At 35.0% G+C, this 19,638-nt stretch overlaps 1 protein-coding gene across 14 annotated transcripts in view; it reads right to left on the bottom strand.

The window, feature by feature from the left end:
• The window catches only part of LOC127698563 (axotactin-like), a 128,609-nt gene that overhangs the window by 29,804 nt on the left and 79,167 nt on the right, over nt 1-19,638 (bottom strand). For all 14 annotated transcript variants that reach the window (XM_052202097.1, XM_052202074.1, XM_052202156.1 and 11 more), the window contains 13 exons: nt 18,368-18,602; nt 17,661-17,753; nt 16,960-17,090; nt 15,750-15,896; nt 14,221-14,403; nt 13,665-13,884; nt 12,534-12,623; nt 11,805-11,947; nt 10,962-11,213; nt 7,797-7,961; nt 6,809-6,991; nt 6,226-6,363; nt 840-999 (listed from right to left, as the gene is read on the bottom strand). In XM_052202097.1, coding sequence (XP_052058057.1) covers nt 840-999; nt 6,226-6,363; nt 6,809-6,991; nt 7,797-7,961; nt 10,962-11,213; nt 11,805-11,947; nt 12,534-12,623; nt 13,665-13,884; nt 14,221-14,403; nt 15,750-15,896; nt 16,960-17,090; nt 17,661-17,753; nt 18,368-18,602 — 2,140 coding nt within the window. The remainder of the gene's footprint in view (nt 1-839; nt 1,000-6,225; nt 6,364-6,808; nt 6,992-7,796; nt 7,962-10,961; nt 11,214-11,804; nt 11,948-12,533; nt 12,624-13,664; nt 13,885-14,220; nt 14,404-15,749; nt 15,897-16,959; nt 17,091-17,660; nt 17,754-18,367; nt 18,603-19,638) is intronic.

Raw genomic sequence — 19,638 nt, 5'->3', positions numbered from 1 at the left:
GTGCTATATTTAGAGATAAATGGGGTTGAAATTTTACACATTTACTTAAAATTGCGGTTTCTTGGACATTTCTATCCTTTGGACAGACATACTTAACTTTTTTGTTTCAAAAGATAAACACATGCAGATTTTTGTAAAAAGATTTGGAATATCTGCGTTACAAAAGTATCCTCTTAATTTGTGTAACAATTCTTTGAAAATAATTTATTTTTATTAAATTTTCATGATTTTTGTAAAAAACGGCATTTTTTGCTGCATATTTATCTAATTTAAAAAAAAATTCGTTTGTGCTTTTTTCATAAAAATTGATACAAATAATCTTCATACAGTATCAAGTCAAATGTCCTTTTAAAAAAAAGGGATCAATGTACTCGTTTTCAAGCTCATGATTAAAATCACTCGAAAAATGCATCTTTTCACGATATGTCGCTGTTTGACGTCGCGAAAAATAACATATTACGTTAGCAATGTCATTTACTCCCCTGTAACTGTATCATATGCCCTTAATACAAATAGTTTACGCCGCTGCCAACTGTAATCGCAATGTCTTACGAAGTGCAACTGTCATTGCAAGTGAGACAAAAACTACTGTGTCAGTTTAATTCAAAGAGAACATATCTTAACTTTTATAAGGTTAAAGGCATCGCCACATTGACAACCACTAATGCTTTTTGTTTCCCTGTCTGTTAAGTGACTTCTAAGTTAGAGTCAAACAACCATCATGTTTCAGAAACTTTAAAACTCAAAGCTTTTGATAAGTTTTTATATTTCTTTACATTAATTTCTCATCAAATTTGTCTTGTTTTTCATGAAATAAAATAACTACATTTGTAACATACTTTGAACTCATTATAACAGCCAAGACAACCTGTTTCTTCCCCACTACGGCACTGGTCTGGAAGGACAGGGATAAATTCTCACTAGTTGTAAATCGAGCATTCCTAAGTAACTCAAAGCTGTATTCCAAAACTGCATTGCCACTAAAATTTCCTGAAGCCTCTGAAAAACAGACAAATGAAAAATCAATATGAATTTTTGTGTGGATTTATATTTGAGATTGATGAGCAGTGGACACAGATGGGAGATTTATAATTATGATTTCAGTGGCGGTTCCAGTGGGGGGGGGGGGGTTTCCTGGGTTTGAAACCCCCCCTTTTTTTTAGATGATCAATGCATTTGAATGGGGACATATAGTTGGAACCCCCTTCATTCTGGGTTTATTAATGGCTGGTACCGCCCCTGCGTTTCATGAAATGTTGCATACAAATAATGCTTTTAAAATAAAAAAATGTGAGTTCCTATTTCAGCGACACCTAACAAATTTTAATTTTCAAAATAATCAAAACAAATAAATAACAAAAATTTACAAAAAGGACAAGGAAGCAGTACTGACTATTTTTTCTACTTGTCCAACATATTTTTATATATAAAAGACAATAAATTAGGCATTTTTTATTATAAAATTCAAACCTACATTCCTTACTTTGTTTTTCACCTTTCAAAGAGGGACCTCTGTGACTGAATGATCTAAGTAGTCCATCTACAATGACCTGAAGCCTGACATTGAGATTGTGAACCCTGTTGGTGGTAGATGGTTAGACTGTCAACACTGAGATATGAACTCTGTTGGTGGTAGATGGTTAGCCTGTCAACACTGAGATTGTGAACCCTGTTGGTGGTAGATGGTTAAACTGTAAACACTGAGATTGTGAACCCTGTTGGTGGTAGATGGTTAGACTGTCAACACTGAGATGTGAACCCTGTTGGTGGTAGATGGTTAGACTGTCAACACTGAGATTGTGAATCCTGTTGGTGGTAGATGGTTAGCCTGTCAACACTGAGATGTGAACCCTGTTGGTGGTAGATGGTTAGACTGTCAACACTGAGATTGTGAACCCTGTTGGTGGTAGATGGTTAAACTGTCAACACTGAGATGTGAACCCTGTTGGTGGTAGATGGGTAGCCTGTCAACACTGAGATTGTGAACCCTGTTGGTGGTAGATGGTTAGCCTGTCAACACTGAGATGTGAACCCTGTTGGTGGTAGATGGTTAGCCTGTTAACACTGAGATTGTGAATCCTGTTGGTGGTAGATGGTTAGACTGTCAACCTTGAGATTGTGAACCCTGTTGGTGGTAGATGGTTAAACTGTCAACACTGAGATGTGAACCCTGTTGGTGGTAGATGGTTAGACTGTCAACACTGAGATGTGAACCCTGTTGGTGGTAGATGGTTAGCCTGTTAACACTGAGATTGTGAATCCTGTTGGTGGTAGATGGTTAGACTGTCAACCTTGAGATTGTGAACCCTGTTGGTGGTAGATGGTTAAACTGTCAACACTGAGATGTGAACCCTGTTGGTGGTAGATGGTTAGACTGTCAACACTGAGATGTGAACCCTGTTGGTGGTAGATGGTTAGCCTGTTAACACTGAGATTGTGAATCCTGTTGGTGGTAGATGGTTAGACTGTCAACCTTGAGATTGTGAACCCTGTTGGTGGTGGATGGTTAAACTGTCAACACTGAGATGTGAACCCTGTTGGTGGTAGATGGTTAAACTGTCAACACTGAGATTGTGAACCCTGTTGGTGGAAGATGGTTAGACTGTCAACAGAGGTTGTGAATCCTGTTGGTGGTAGATGGTTAGCCTGTCAACACTGAGATTGTGAACCATGTTGGTGGTAGATGGTTAGACTGTCAACCTTGAGATTGTGAACCCTGTTGGTGGTAGTAGATGGTTACACTGTTAACACTGAGATGTGAACCCTGTTGGTGGTAGATGGTTAAACTGTCAACACTGAGATTGTGAAACCTGTTGGTGGTAGATGGTTAGACTGTCAACACTGAGATGTGAACCCTGCTGGTGGTAGATGGTTAAACTGTCAACACTGAGATTGTGAACCCTGTTGGTGGTAGATGGTTAAACTGTCAACACTGAGATTGTGAATCCTGTTGGTGGTAGATGGTTAGACTGGCAACACTGAGATTGTGAACCCTGTTGGTGGTAGATGGTTAGCCTGTCAACACTGAGATTGAGAATCCTGTTGGTGGTAGATGGTTAAACTGTCAACACAGAGATTGTGAATCCTGTTGGTGGTAGATGGTTAGCCTGTCAACACTGAGATTGTGAACCCTGTTGGTGGTAGATGGTTAGCCTGTCAACACTGAGATGTGAACCCTGTTGGCGGTAGATGGTTAGCCTGTCAACACTGAGATTGTGAATCCTGTTGACAGTTGGTGGTAGATGGTTAGCCTGTCAACACTGAGATTGTGAATCCGGTTGGTGGTAGATGGTAAGACTGTCAACACTGAGATTGTGAACCCTTTTGGTGGTAGATGGTTAAACAGTCAACACTGAGATTGTGAATCCTGTTGGTGGAAGATGGTTAGCCTGTCAACAGAGATTGTGAATCCTGTTGGTGGAAGATGGTTAGCCTGTCAACAGAGATTGTGAATCCTGTTGGTGGTAGATGGTTAAACTGTCAACACTGAGATTGTGAACCCTGTTGGTGGTAGATGGTTAGCCTGTCAACACTGAGATTGTGAATCCTGTTGGTGGTTAATGGTTAGCCTGTAAACACTGAGACTGTGAACCCTGTTGGTGGTAGATGGTTAAACTGTCAACACTGAGATTGTGAACCCTGTTGGTGGTAGATGGTTAGCCTGTCAACACTGAGATTGTGAACCCTGTTGGTGGTAGATGGTTAGCCTGTCAACACTGAGATGCGAACCCTGTTGGTGGAAGATGGTTAGCCTGTCAACACTGAGATTGTGAATCCTGTTGGTGGTAGATGGTTAAACTGTCAACACTGAGATTGTGAATCCTGTTGGTTGTAGATGGTTAGCCTGTCAACACTGAGATTGTGAACCCTGTTGGTGGTAGATGGTTAGCCTGTCAACACTGAGATTGTGAATCCTGTTGGTGGTAGATGGTTAGCCTGTCAACACTGAGATTGTGAACCCTCTTGGTGGTAGATGGTTAAACTGTCAACACTGAGATGCGAACCCTCTTGGTGGTAGATGGTTAGACTGTCAACACTGAGATTATGAACCCTGTTAGTGGTAGATGGTTAGCCTGTCAACACTGAGATTGTGAACCCTCTTGGTGGTAGATGGTTAGCCTGTCAACACTGAGATGCGAACCCTGTTGGTGGAAGATGGTTAGCCTGTCAACACTGAGATTGTGAACCCTGTTGGTGGTAGATGGTTAGACTGTCAACACTGAGATTGTGAACCCTGTTGGTGGTAGATGGTTAAACTGTCAACACTGAGATTGTGAACCCTCTTGGTGGTAGATGGTTAGACTGTTAACACTGAGATTGTGAATCCTGTTGGTGGTAGATGGTTAGACTGTCAACACTGAGATTGTGAACCCTGTTGGTGGTAGATGGTTAAACTGTCAATACTGATATTGTGAACACTCTTGGTGGTAGATGGTTAGACTGTTAACACTGAGATTGTGAATCCTGTTGGTGGTAGATGGTTAGACTGTCAACACTGAGATTGTGAACCCTCTTGGTGGTAGATGGTTAAACTGTCAACACTGATATTGTGAACACTCTTGGTGGTAGATGGTTAGACTGTTAACACTGAGATTGTGAATCCTGTTGGTGGTAGATGGTTAGACTGTCAACACTGAGATTGTGAACCCTCTTGGTGGTAGATGGTTAAACTGTCAACACTGAGATTGTGAACCCTCTTGGTGGAAGATGGTTAGACTGTTAACACTGAGATTGTGAATCCTGTTGGTGGTAGATGGTTAGACTGTCAACACTGAGATGTGAACCCTGTTGGTGGAAGATGGTTAGCCTGTCAACACTGAGATTGTGAATCCTGTTGGTGGTAGATGGTTAGCCTGTCAACACTGAGATTGTGAACCCTGTTGGTGGTAGATGGTTAGCCTGTCAACACTGAGATGCGAACCCTGTTGGTGGAAGATGGTTAGACTGTCAACACTGAGATTGTGTACCCTGTTAGTGGTAGATGGTTAGCCTGTCAACACTGAGATTGTGAACCCTGTTGGTGGTAGATGGTTAGCCTGTCAACACTGAGATGCGAACCCTGTTGGTGGAAGATGGTTAGCCTGTCAACACTGAGATTGTGAACCCTGTTGGTGGTAGATGGTTAGACTGTCAACACTGAGATTATGAACCCTGTTGGTGGTAGATGGTTAAACTGTCAACACTGAGATTGTGAACCCTCTTGGTGGTAGATGGTTAGACTGTTAACACTGAGATTGTGAATCCTGTTGGTGGTAGATGGTTAGACTGTCAACACTGAGATTGTGAACCCTGTTGGTGGTAGATGGTTAAACTGTCAACACTGAGATTGTGAACCCTCTTGGTGGTAGATGGTTAGACTGTTAACACTGAGATTGTGAATCCTGTTGGTGGTAGATGGTTAGACTGTCAACACTGAGATTGTGAACCCTCTTGGTGGTAGATGGTTAAACTGTCAACACTGAGATTGTGAACCCTGTTGGTGGTAGATGGTTAGACTGTTAACACTGAGATTGTGAATCCTGTTGGTGGTAGATGGTTAGACTGTCAACACTGAGATTGTGAACCCTCTTGGTGGTAGATGGTTAGACTGTTAACACTGATATTGTGAACCCTCTTGGTGGTAGATGGTTAAACTGTCAACACTGAGATTGTGAACCCTCTTGGTGGAAGATGGTTAGCCTGTCAACAGAGATTGTGAATCCTGTTGGTGGTAGATGGTTAGCCTGTCAACACTGAGACTGTGAACCCTGTTGGTGGTAGATGGTTAGACTGTAAACCTTGAGATTGTGAACCCTGTTGGTGGAAGATGGTTAGACTGTCAACACTGAGATTGTGAACCCTGTTGGTGGTAGATGGTTAGACTGTCAACACTGAGATTGTGAACCCTGTTGGTGGTAGATGGTTAGACTGTCAACACTGAGACTGTGAATCCTGTTGGTGGTAGATGGTTAGACTCAGCCAGTTTTCCTGCTGAAGGTTGGTGGATCTTTCTGGATACTCATGACTTCCTCCAATAATTAAAACTGGCCCCCATGATATCGCTAAGAGTGTTGAAAGTGATGTAAAACAGTAACAATCAATCAACCAATTAATCACTTTTCAAAGCAACTTTTCTTTTTCTTATAAGATATTGCATTTCCTTAATTGCTCATTAACATGAAACATATGCTTAGAAATTTTCATTTGTATTTGTATTATTTTTTACATATGTAATTTTCAGCTTACCCATTTGGCATTGATCTCCTGCATAATTTGTCTTTGCACAGTCACAATAAAACTTATTATGGTCCCATTTCTCTATACATTTACCATTATGTTTACATGGACTTGAAGAACATCCACTCCCACACATGGCAGCCACAGCTAAATAAAAAATGAACAGAATTTATATAACAACAAGGAGATGTGGTAAGATTTCCAATGAGACAACCATCCAAAAGAAACCAAAGGATGAGGATGTGAAAAACTAGTCTATAGGTCACCATACAGCCTTCAACAATTAGCAAAACCCATATCTTATATAGTTATTCAATAAAAAATGTCTTTGCTACATTGTAGACATAAGTAAAGACTTAGTAAAGCCACATGAAAAATTTCTCAATTTAAAAAGAAAAAAAAACAGTAGGAATTTAAAAACTAATAGTTTTGTAAGGAAATTTATTAACATGTAATTTGGCCAAAGACATCTTGAGGTTATCATACAGTCTAAAACTGTTGTAAAAAAATTTATCAGTGACTACCAATGATCTGACATCAACACCAATTTCTGTAAATATACAAAAAATCTTAAGCACTACATAAAACAAACCTGGGTTATGGTGAGCCTCTTGTTGTAAGGAGAAGACTTTATCTCCAATTTTCAATCCTCTGATGCAACCTGATAATTGATTTATATCAGATGTATTTTCCAGAGTACCACCAACAAACAATCGATAGTATTCACTCATGTATGTATTGGTTACACCCGGTGATCTTGGTGGTCTTACAGTTTCTATAATTATAAAATTTAAAAAATAAGCATGTATAAAGTTTTTATTTAGTTTTAAGTATGTCTTATCAAGATCTTTTTTTTTGGTTTTTGCTTGTAAATGTTCTTATCAATCACTTCATAAACAGGACTACAAAGTCAACTGTTTGAAAAATTAATTAAATAGTGCATAAAGATGCAGTTCAAAACTGAAATTTAAGAAATTATTGTGAGGTTTTTATTAAGGGAGGTACCATTTGATTTTTATGGGGGGCTAGGATGAAAAATTTTGTCCAGCATTTTTTTTTTAGTTGTTCACTCTATTCGGTCCTGCCTTTTTTATTAGTTTATCCTGACTTTTTTTTACATAAATTGTCATCCTGCCTTTTTTTTTGGCCAAGTTGCTCATCCTGCCTCTTTTTTTTATCAAAACTCCTGTCCTGCCTTTTTTTTCAAATTTCATCCTAGCCCCCCCCCCCCCCCAAAAAAAAAAAATCAAATGGTATCTCCCTAATGCGATTAATTCCACTGGATGAGTATTGCAATAATAAGAACTCACATTTGATATCTGATACATATATATGTATGCAGATTTTTCTAAAATCTTGCATTATAGTTCATTCTTCAAAAATTGCAATAATTTCTAAATTTACAGTATTATATGGAAAATAATAATGGTTTACAAAGTAAACCTACCCCAATGTTGTTCTGTTAGCTGTTAAGTTTAAGTTAAAAAATTGAAAGATGTAATTTTACAACTGGTATGTCATGGCAGATCTATCTTGATATTTTGTTCAAACAGGATTGACAATTTACCAAATAAACTTACCATATCTTTTAAATGGAGCTGAAGAATATGTTGGTAATTTGAGGCGACTGTACGGTACTATAACCATATTATCTGGGGAGTTGACAAACATTTTGGTCACAGCTAAATTATTTTTATTTATCCGTTCTTGAATTACAATCTGTTTCCATTCTCCATCATTGAAACCTAAAATCAGAAAACAAATAAGTTAAGTTGTATCCTCCAGCTTTTTTAAAAAATCAAATATATTTGTCATAAGCAGTTTTCTCACACTTATGTTTCACAAAACAAAGGAATTTACACAGTTCACTATGATATGACCATAAAAACAATTGTTTCATCTTTTATTCATGTATCATCCCAGCTATGCATGAAATATTTGTCACTGGACATTGAACCAACAAAATCATTATCTTGTGGAAAGAATCAATATGTCATAGTGGTTTTCAAGATAAAAGACAAAGCTTGCAGTTTACTCTATATTCTGTTTTTAGCCATGTCGGCCATCTTGGTTGGCAGGCCGGGTCATCGGACACATTTTTAAATAAATGGGGAATGTGTCCTTGGACACCGATGATGCCTCCTCTTGCATGTCATATAAATTTATAAAGGGGCATAACTGAAGAACGGTAAAAGTGACGCTACCCAAATCTGTCCTTGATTTGAGTTTTGTGGTAATAAGTAAGTTTCATAACATTTGGTTGAGGCAAACTTTAGTTAGAGAACAAAACTTTTCCATTTGTAAAGGGGCATAACTCTAGAACAGTAAAAGAGACACCACCAAAATTCAAACTTGATCTGTATTTTGTGGTAATAAGCACTGTGTATAAGTTTCATAACATTTAGTTGAGGCTAACTTAAGTTAGAGAACGGAAACGAAAAATTCAGCAATTTTTCCATTTGTAAAGGGGCATAACTCCAGAACGGTTACAGTGATGCCACCAAAATTCAAATTTGATCTGTGTTTTGTGGTAATAAGCAGTGTGTTTAAGTTTCATAACATTTGGTTGAGGCAAACTAAAACTAGAGAATGGAAACCAACTTTGGGACGTACTCGTAAGTACGTACAAGGGTAAAACTTAATGCCCCCTCCGCTACGGCGGGGGCATAAAAAATTAACCCAATAATGAGTGTGGCTAAGTTTGGTAAAATTTGGTCCAGTAGTTTCAGAGGAGAAGATTTTTGTGAGATATTAGGTCAAAATGCAAAACATTGTTAAAAATCATCATTAAAGGGCAATAACTCCAATAAGGCAGCAAATGACAATTTCGGCCATGTTGACTTTTTTGTAGATCTTGTCTTGCTGATCACTTTTCCTGATACAATTTCTCTCTATCTATAATAGTTTTCATAATAATGAGCAATAAAATGCTCCGCTGAGCGCAGCTTGATACGACCGCAGAGGTCGAACCCTGAACAGTTGGGGTAAGTATGGACACAACATTCAAGCTTGATACACACTGAATTTGGATTGTGATAAAATATTTGACACAGCATAGGTTTTTTTAAATTGGAAAATTTTAAAGAAAAAAAAAGGAAAAAAAAAATCCCTCCCCCAAAATTTTTTGAACCCCCTTATGATTCATCACCCCAAAACTCAATCCCAACCTTCCCTTTGTGGTATGGTACCTTGCAGTACAATTTCAGAGAGATCCATACACTTGAACACACGTTATTGTCTGGAAACTAGAAAAATGCTTGTTTTTTTTGCCCCTTTTTGGCCACAAATTCCTAAACGTTTAGGGCAAATACCCCCAAACTCAAACTCAGCTTTCCCTTTCTGATATGGAACCTTGTAGTACAATTTCATAAAGATTCATACACTGACACACAAGTTATTGTCCTGAAACTAGAAAAATGCTTGTTTTTTGCCTCTTTTTTGGCCCCTAATTCCTAAAATTTTGAGGCAATTACCCCCAAAATCAATCCCAGCCTTTCCTTTGTGGTATGGTACCTTGCAGTACAATTTCAGAGAGATCCATACACTTGAACACATGTAATTGTCTGGAAACTAGAAAATGCTTATTTTTGGCCCCTTTTTGGCCCCTTATTCCTTAACGTTTTGGGCAATTACCCCCAAACTCAATTCCAGCTTTCCCTTTGTGATATGGAACCTTGTAGTACAATTTCATAAAGATCCATACACTTACACACAAGTTATTGTCATGAAACTAGAAAAATGCTTGTTTTTTGCCCCTTTTTGGCCCCTAATTCCTAAAATTTTGAGGCAATTACCCCAAAAATCAATCCAAGCATTCCCTTTGTGATATGGAACCTTGTGGTACAATGTCAGAGAGATCCATACACTTACACACAAGTTATAGTCATGAAACTAGAAAAATGCTTGTTTTTTGCCCCTTTTTAGCCCCTAATTCGTAAAATTTGGAGGCAATTACCCCCAAAATCAATCCCAGCATTCCCTTTGTGATATGGAACCTTGTGGTACAATGTCGGAGAGATCCATACACTAACACACAAGTTATGTCTGGAAGTTACAAAAATGCTTATTTTTGGCCCCTTCTTCCTTAACTGTTGGAACCATAACCCCCAAAATCAATCCCCACCTTCCTTTTGTGGTATTGAACCTTATGGTAAAATTTCATAGAGATCCATTCACTTAAACTAAAGTTAGAGTGCGAAAACCAATGTGTCTTCGGACGACGACGCCGACGCCGGAAGACGACAACGCCAACGTCATACCAATATACGACCACAAAATTTTTTTGCGGTCGTATAAAAATGATAAAAATTGGTAAAATTTGAGATTTAAGGTCAATAACTCCTATAAAAAGTCGTCTGACAATTTGGACAGCAGGTAGATTTCAACATTTCTGCCCCTGTCAGATTTTCTCTATTCATAGCAGTTTTCAAGATAATAGACAAAGCTTGACGTTTACCCAAATCTTCTATTTTTAGCCATGTCTGCCATCTTGGTTGGCAGGCTGGGTCATCAGACACAATTTCAAACTAGATACCCCAATAATGATTGTGGCCAAGTTTGATAAAATTTGGCCCAGTAGTTTCAGAGGAGAAGATTTATGTAAAAGTTAACACCGGATGCCAAGTGATGAGAAAAGCTCACTTGGACTTTCGGCCAGGTGAGCTATAAAAGGTATAACTCAATCAGGAAACATAAAAATACACTAGAAAAATAGTTAACTGGACTGTCAAAAGATTTATACTCACTATTATAAATAAGAGACTCAGATACAATAGTTTTAAAATGATTAAAACTCAGTTTAAGTCTGTCTCCTTTCTCTAGTTCCAGCTGAAGGAAGTTATTCATTGCATCATGGATATAAAGTAGTATGGCTCTGCTGTCGTAAGTTCTAAAGCTGAGGATTATGGTAGAATCTAACAAATTATCTCCCTTGAATCCTTCCAGGTCCAAAAATGACGTAGCAGTTCCGTCAAATGATATTTGGTCTTTATTTATGTCTGAAAAAAAGAAGGCAATATATCATTTAAAGTATATGTTTATCAAAGGAAAGCTTTAATGATGGTTTGGTTTGTATTATATTTATTGTAAAAATATTTTTTTATTGCAAATATATCCTCGAACTGGTAAACAGAGTCCTGTTGAAATGAGAAAAAATTCATATGTGCCTGTTTACAAATTGGAACCTTCATAAGATTTTGTTCATGCCTCTTAATGTTTTTTTGTTAATAGATTCATGTGGTCATATTGACAGTTCATAGGTCATTTGTGCTGAATTATTTCACAATTGACTATTCCCTTTCACCATTTACACTTAGAACACTGGCTGATTTTTTAAGACCATATGTAGACCTCTTGATAATTTTATCATGCCAACAACTGTTGGTTTTCTGGGGGCAGATCCAGGATTTTTGAAAGAAGTGGTGTATTTCCAGAAAAACTGAATATAAATAGCCTAGCGGAGAGATGGGAAAAACAATTAGTTTGGGACGATTTTATGCTATAAAAAATCTATATTTTTCAATCAAAAGGGGAGAAGTATACCCTCTATACCTATCCCCTCTGAATCCACCACTGGTTACAGTACTTACTTCGTTCACAGCTATCTCCCCAGTGAGCCCATTTATTGGTACAGATACATGTATAACTGCCCCAGTGTTCTATACATTTGGCTTGGTTCTGACATGGTTTACTCTCACATGATGCTGTACAACCAGCACTCACTTCTGGTATACTGTAAATAAAATACGCTACCGGTAAATAAATTCTCATTACCAAACATAATTTCTGAAAATTTTTTATGAGTTGTTTAATTCTGACTCTTACAATGTAATTTTTAAGATTGTTAATTTTTGTAAAACTGTACATAATCAGTTGTTAACTAATACTGTTACAAACACATACTATGTCTGTTTCAATTTGGCTGTATTCCTTAAAAGTTATGACTTCTCATACATGTATAAATGTTAATGAATGGATATAATGTTTTCTGCATTACTTTGTTATATAATGAATATTAATTTGTTTGTTACTATTCACATACCCTGTTTGGTCTTTGAGAAATATAAACTTGAAAACTTGAAACTAGGTGTCTGTCTCATTGATGTATACCACACATTTACTTTTATATACATTTATAAATAAGTACAAAATACAAGATATCAAACAGTAACAAAATTCTCCTACAGGATCTACCCGGAAAAAAAAAGAAGATTTTTTAATTTTCTGAGTATGGGAATTCAGGGTCAGTATTAACCCTTTTTCACAAAACAATAACATTTACATTGTGCAAATTTTTAATTGAAATTTTACATTTATACCTTGGATCAGTCATTTTAGATAGATCTATATCCTTTTCATTATAATGGAACCCTCTCAAACAACCTTTAAGTCCTGGCATGACATTCTCGCTGAAAAATTGGAAAATAACAATGTTTAAACTAAAATTGTAAATCATAGAAAACTGTCATCAAGTACAATACACCTTATCGCTATTTGGAAATCTGTCCTGGTTGACCCGAGTATCTCCCCCGCTTGAACTACTGACGTCATACAACAATCACTTTTCCATTGTGGCGTCATATATTTTGTATTATGACGTCAAAATTTTAGGGGAACCTTTGTGATGTCCAGTAATGGCGGACAAATAGCGATAAGGTGTATAGAACTTTAATAAAACAGCTAGTTACAAGAAACTGTGTTTCATAGGCAAATGCCATTTATTGCTGTATATCGTATTAATTTTTCATTTGTTGTTTTGTACATAAATTAGGCTATTGGTTTTCTTGTCTGACATTTTGTCATATCATGGCTTTTTAAGGCTTGCTTTGTGGTATGGGTTTCACTCATTATTGAAGGGCATATGTTGACCTATAGTTGCTTACATCTGTCTTCTTATTTTATATCAATGTATCAAATTCACAACTCCATCTTAATAATAACTGTATTTATGTTCTCATCACAATTAAGTTATGTTAAAACTTGTGATTTTGATCATTGAGTCTCCATTGCAAAAAAAGGCATTTTACATAGGATTTATTATGTACTTGTGAAAAAAAGAAATCATTTTTATAAACTACTGTAAATTCAGAAATTATTGCATGCATTTATTATTGCGATATTTGAAGAATAAACAAAAATGCGAGTTTCATCATTGCGATTTCAGGAAAAGCTACATACAGATATATGTACTAGATATCAGAATGAGAGTTCTTATTACTGCAAAACTCAAGTATTCACATTATTTGTATTAATATAAACCTCGCCATAATTTCTGAATTTACAGTATTTGTTAATTAGAATAGATTTACATATACATAATATCACAAACAAAATCTAAGATATCAACCATAGAGGATCAATGAAAAATAGTTTTTTATAATTATAATAAAAAAAAATTAAAAAAAACTTTACCATTTGTAACACTAAAAAAACACTTGTGACAAACTTACTTGATGTAGCCTCCAACATACAAACTACCGTTGAAACTAGGTATCTGTTTACCAGGCATATCTAATATTTGTCTCTTCACATCAACAGTATATCTTATATTATGTGTATCCATTTCTATGGCAACATAATGCCATTTCCCATCACCGATAGTCATATCAAACTGTATTATATCTTCAAGTGTTTTGTTGTTGATTCTGACGGAAAATTGCACAGCTTTCTCTGTAATTATAAATTATACAATTAACTACTAACTATTTAGTATATATATGATACTTTGTCTTGGACTATATTCTTTAATTATTCTACATCATTAATTTAATTCAACATCTCTGACAATCTCACTAAACATGTTTTATTTTTTAATTACAAATTAACAAAGTCCAAAAAAAATAAAATAATTTGTAAATGAAAAGTCCTTACAAAAGATATCAAATCCAATCTACACCTTCCATGTTTCCAATTTTATGATAGAATTTACCTTTTATATCAAAATATTTAAAAAAAAAAAGGGCATACAAAAATTCAATTGGGAAACTATGATCTAAAATATATAACCTGATATAAGAGCTATAACCAAACTGTTGGAGTTGTCTGATGTATGGGTTTGGTTTAACAACAAAGCTGTAGTCTGGTGAGTTCTAAACATAAACTGTAGGTTTGAGGATCTCCATGGGGATCTGAGGTGTAGATAAGCAGATGACCTTTTAAAGGTCACTGCATTAGCAACTTTACTGAGAGCTGTAATGAAAAATAATAACAATACAATAGACAGGCTGGTCCTATCTTATTACCAGATTTTATTCTAACAGTCCGTCATTGTCTGCATCAGGGTTTCCCCTGAGTCAATTTTCTTTTTCGCCAAAACAATTTTTTTTTCGCCACTAACAATTTTTTTTTTCGCCAACTTACATAAACATATTTTCGGTTTAAGGTTCATGTGGACCCTTTGGCTAAAATGGATGCATTTTCACAACAAACAAACCTATCTATATGGAAAATTTTAAGGCATAGCATGCTCCAGATAAATAAAATTCAAATACAGTTTATGTTTTAGAAAATTAAAAACTTAACTGGATTTTGCAGTGCACTTTTTTTGTTCCTCCAGAAGGTGCCACTTGATACCTGACAATAATTGGTGATTTAAACTGTGTACCTGAATGAACCATATCAAGTAAAACTCAACTGTTTATTAATTTTATCATCATCTGCAGTGACGAAAAAAGTGCACAGTAAAATCCAGTTAAGTTTTAAATTTTCTAAAACATGAAATGAATTTGTATTTTATTTATCTAGAGTATGCCATGCCTTAAAACGTTTCCAGATGCACAGGTTAGTCTGTAAATTTTGAGGTGAAAACACAGCCATTTTAGGCAAAGGGTCCAAATGAACCTTTAATTTTCCTACTTGCCAACAAAAATTTCAGTTTGCAGCATGGTTGTCTAATCTATTATAATTCGTCATATCTATTTTTTTAATCTTCAATGAACGTTATATTTCTTTCACCTGAGTAAATAAACACTCATTATTAACATTTATTCTTTAAAAGATACTGTAAAATTGCAATATAAATCCTGAAATCATCATATTTGACTTCTATGAACATGGGATCATCGGATACTTCCCGTCTAGTTGAATGAAAAAATCCTTTATGTGACATGTGAAGCCATTTAACCACACAATTTCATTAAACATTACAATCAACACCTTTATTAATTAGTCCATTGTTGCTGATAGCTATCTTTTAAAAATGCAATCAGCTGGTTATTGATTTTGTAAAAATCGTAACATGTGACCAGTTCAAGGTGAAATCCCAGTATTGTCTGATCAAGGAAAAAGTTTGATAAACCCGAAAAATTATAAACAAGATGAACAACAAACCATTATATTTTTTTAACCAAAGTCTTTAGCCAAATAAATTTTAATCGCCACAATTTTTATTTTTTCGCGACCGCCAGCGGAAACCCTGGTATGCATCTTGCAAATTATGTAATCTGAAAATTAATAATCAGTCGAAACACAAGTCTTTAATTTAAGTTCTCTTTAATTCTCACTCCTTTTTACATTTACAATAAACAAAGACTTACCTTCTCCCCAGCATTTAAGAGGACCCAAACTTAAGTTGGCACTGGTCTGTGGTGCTGGAGACTTTGACTGGTATATCCTCAACTCAGTAATCGGTAAATGCTGTTTATATCTAATGTATCCACTGTCTTTTTCCCACTGGGCATGACCTAAAAATATAACATTATCTGCATTATCATAAAAATAGTTATATTTCCAGAAACTGCTGGTTCAAATATGAAAATCAAGTGATTGGCAAAACAATTATTTAATATAGTATCACATGAAGGGGAAAGATGTAAACCATTTAATTTGTAAACACATTTCACAGGTTAAATCCATACATGCATATAAATAAGTATCTCAATGATTTGCAGAAAAATGACATGCAATTATCTTTCAGCAAGCATTTTAAAATGAATTCACTATTTCAGTGCTTTATAAGAAATACATTGTTTTACACCATTATTAATTGAGATGTCAGTCATGAAGGAATTGAGACTGCACAACATGGTTTATCAGGACAGAGGTTGAATGATTATTTCATAATGACATTGAGACTGCACAGTGTAATTTAAAAGTACAGAGGTTTTACCTTTGAATTGCCAATTTAATGCTTATTCATTACATACGTCTATCACAGAGTTGAAATAAATGGAGAATGTGTGCATGGGACAGATGATGCCCCCGCTTGCATATAACGTTATAAAGGAATATAACTCAAGAACTGTAAAAGTGAAGCCACCCAAATTAGAATTTGATCTGAGTTTTGCAGTAACAAGCATTGTGTATGAGATTCATAACATTTTGTGGAGGCAAACTTCAGTTAAAGAACGGACATGAAAAAATTCAGCAATTTTTCCATTTGTAAAGGGGCACGTACAGACAGACAAGGGTAACACTTAATGTCCCCTCCATTGCAGCGGGGGCATAAAAAAATATAATTATGTAGCCATTTTTGTTAGGTGTATCATATATTTTCAAAACTGAATGATTTTTATATGGACAGCTAAAATTATGTTGAGGAGTTGTTGTCTATATATCTTTGAAATGTTCAATTCATTTATTCATAGACCAATTTCGAATTCCTATTTAAGAATGAGTTATGATGGTTGACCTGAGGTAAATCAGCATACTACATCATTGAACAATCAACTCTTACTGTGATATAATATAAGCATTGTCACATTAGAAATTTACAGGAAAATGCATGAATGTGAAAGCCATGTTTACCTTTATCACATTGACATCTATTCTGAGGACAGGTTCCCTTTCTACAGGAACATAAGCTGTCAGCATCAGTATTATAACGAAGTTCTAATATTTCACCTCTCGCTGATTGAAATATTGTAGATTTCCCTAGTCTGAAATGAAAGAGAATATTTGATATACATTTTTTGTTAATGAAAAGTAATAAAGATCATTTAGCATTCTTCTGACTAATTATTTTATTGTCTTATATTTATTTTGAATTATGATAATTTTTTTGCTACAAATTAGTAAAACAGAAAAATGATAAGAAATTGATTGTATTGCATATATTAACACATTATTGTGATATGAAGATGTGGATAATGGGGTAAGATGAGGCAGAATATATGATGATTAAGTGACCATTTCCATAGTCCAATTCTATGTAGAACAACATATCTGTCATCCTGAGTAAGCACGTAAAATAACTAACCACTCAATGTTAAGAACCAACAAAGGATGACTGATGGATTTTAAATATGATTCTATTAAAAAAAGAAATATTAGCAAAATTAAAAGTACGATTTTACTTTTCAAAGTTGCAACAGCGGATTTAGTTTTCTTTTTTCCATTTGTGTGAAATATAACTTTTGATTAGGTAAATAATTTTGACCATAACTGTACCAATGCATACACCATATCAAAATATAGTTATTTTGTGCACATAAAGACTTTTGACTTACTCTAATGGAGCTCTGTAACAATCATAATCCACTAACTGTTCACACCAAATAGATGATTCTGTTAACTCTACTAGTTCTTGTCTTGTCATTTCTCTATGAAATATGACATTAACTCCCATGTTACAAAAGCTTCTTTAATAAGTTGTATTGATTTATATATAAATGTATTGTAATAAGTCTTTTTTGTTTCAACAATAATGGTCAAAGAAGTGACCGCCTGGCAGATCTGACAATCACTTACACACTACAACTCATCATAATAAAGTTCCAAATTAATTTTCAATCATTCCTTAACAAAGAAACTATGTAACAACAAAAGTTATGTAGGGATGAACAAAGGGACAGACTGATGGACAAACTCGGTGATTGCAGTTTCAATCCCCTCTGTGAGTGGGGTAAAATAAGTGGTATATTCTTTTTGGTAAATGGTAAAGTTTTGCAGTAGAGCTAATCGTTTGTTTGGATTGACGTTCCTTTTAAAATACATAATACTGTGGATTCATTAATTTTTATGGGTACTGATTTTCGTGGATTGAAGTTAAATTTTATTTATTTTTTGGTTTTGCCTAAGTCCACATACAAGCCTAAAGAAAATTTGCACTTTGTTGAAATTTTGAATTCAAGGTTTACCTTTATCCACAAAAATTGGTTTTTCTTTGATTATCTTGACCCCAATGTGAAAAATACAAATGGTTAAAAATTCCTACCTATATGATAATAATTTTCTCATATCATACAATCCTTTGCCTCTGACCCGTGTATCTGGTATAAAATTATGATCTATTTTAGTCATGCCATATTTTTCTCCTTGATACTGGTACTCCATCTCACACCAAACATAAACAGGTTGAAGGGGACCAGTACTGTCCAAATCAATCTGGTATGCTCCAGACTGTTTATAACCAGCTTGGTAGTAATCGTCACAAGATCTTCTGTATTTTGCTAACAACAAAAAATAAGTATATTTCAGGAAATTTAAATATATATATAAAGAAAGAAAGATCTCAATTTAATACTTCTGCCCTCTGCAAATGTAATTTTATAAAATGTATGAAATGGTTATTAATGAAGATTAAAGCATTGCAACAAATCTGTTTATTAATTGACTCTTTAGCTCATTGTTGAACTCCTCTGAACAATTATAAAGATGGGAATTACCTATAAGGCACTGTCATATTAACCTATGTTCTTTTTTCAGAATAAGATTGTTGCTGGTGTACATCCAAATAGGCATTTTCAAAATAAATATCTTGAAAATTTATGTTTCCAATAAAAAGGTAGATTGATTGATTTTGCTGGCTTGATGTCCAGTGGCAAATATTTTATACATAATAATTTGATCGGGACGAAGGGCATGAAATTTGAACTGTTCCTGGAAATTCAGAGTAAATTGGGCAAAGGTAGAAGTGTTGCCTTACAACAGGTCGTCTCAAATATGAGCAGGAAATCCAGGTGACCATATTTCTATACCATTATCAACCTTAGAGGTCTTACAGTAAATTTCTGATCATATTTTCACCAAATCTGTGTGAAAAAAAGCCTTAAATAGAAAGCAGTTTTTTTGTACCCATTTTTTTTAAATATTGGTGTACATTTGTACCTGAGAAGGAGGGAAACACTGTTGAACATATATTTATATATATCTATATATGTGTGTAGTTCATGATGTTCACACTGCTTTTTCTTTTCTTGGTATGTATACTAGACTATTGTTGTTTCTTATTGTTATTGTCTTATTAATGTCTTGTATTGTATTATGCTCCTTGTGAGCCCATTTAATGGAAATAAAACATCTTCTTGTAGGTTTCTAAAATTACCATATTTAGTTGTGTATAATACACACTTTTTTACCCCAAAAATGTAGTTGGTAGAGGGGGTGCATATTATACACAACTATATTATTTTTCTTAATATTATTTTTTTTTCCTTCGGTATTGTATATATTCAAGACGTTTTTTATTTGTAATATTTGTTAATA

Source organism: Mytilus californianus, unplaced genomic scaffold (genome assembly GCF_021869535.1).
Source record: "Mytilus californianus isolate M0D057914Y unplaced genomic scaffold, xbMytCali1.0.p SCAF_1, whole genome shotgun sequence".
In the NCBI taxonomy this organism is placed as follows: domain Eukaryota; kingdom Metazoa; phylum Mollusca; class Bivalvia; order Mytilida; family Mytilidae; genus Mytilus; species Mytilus californianus.
This window is presented reverse-complemented; position numbering and strand designations above follow the sequence as displayed.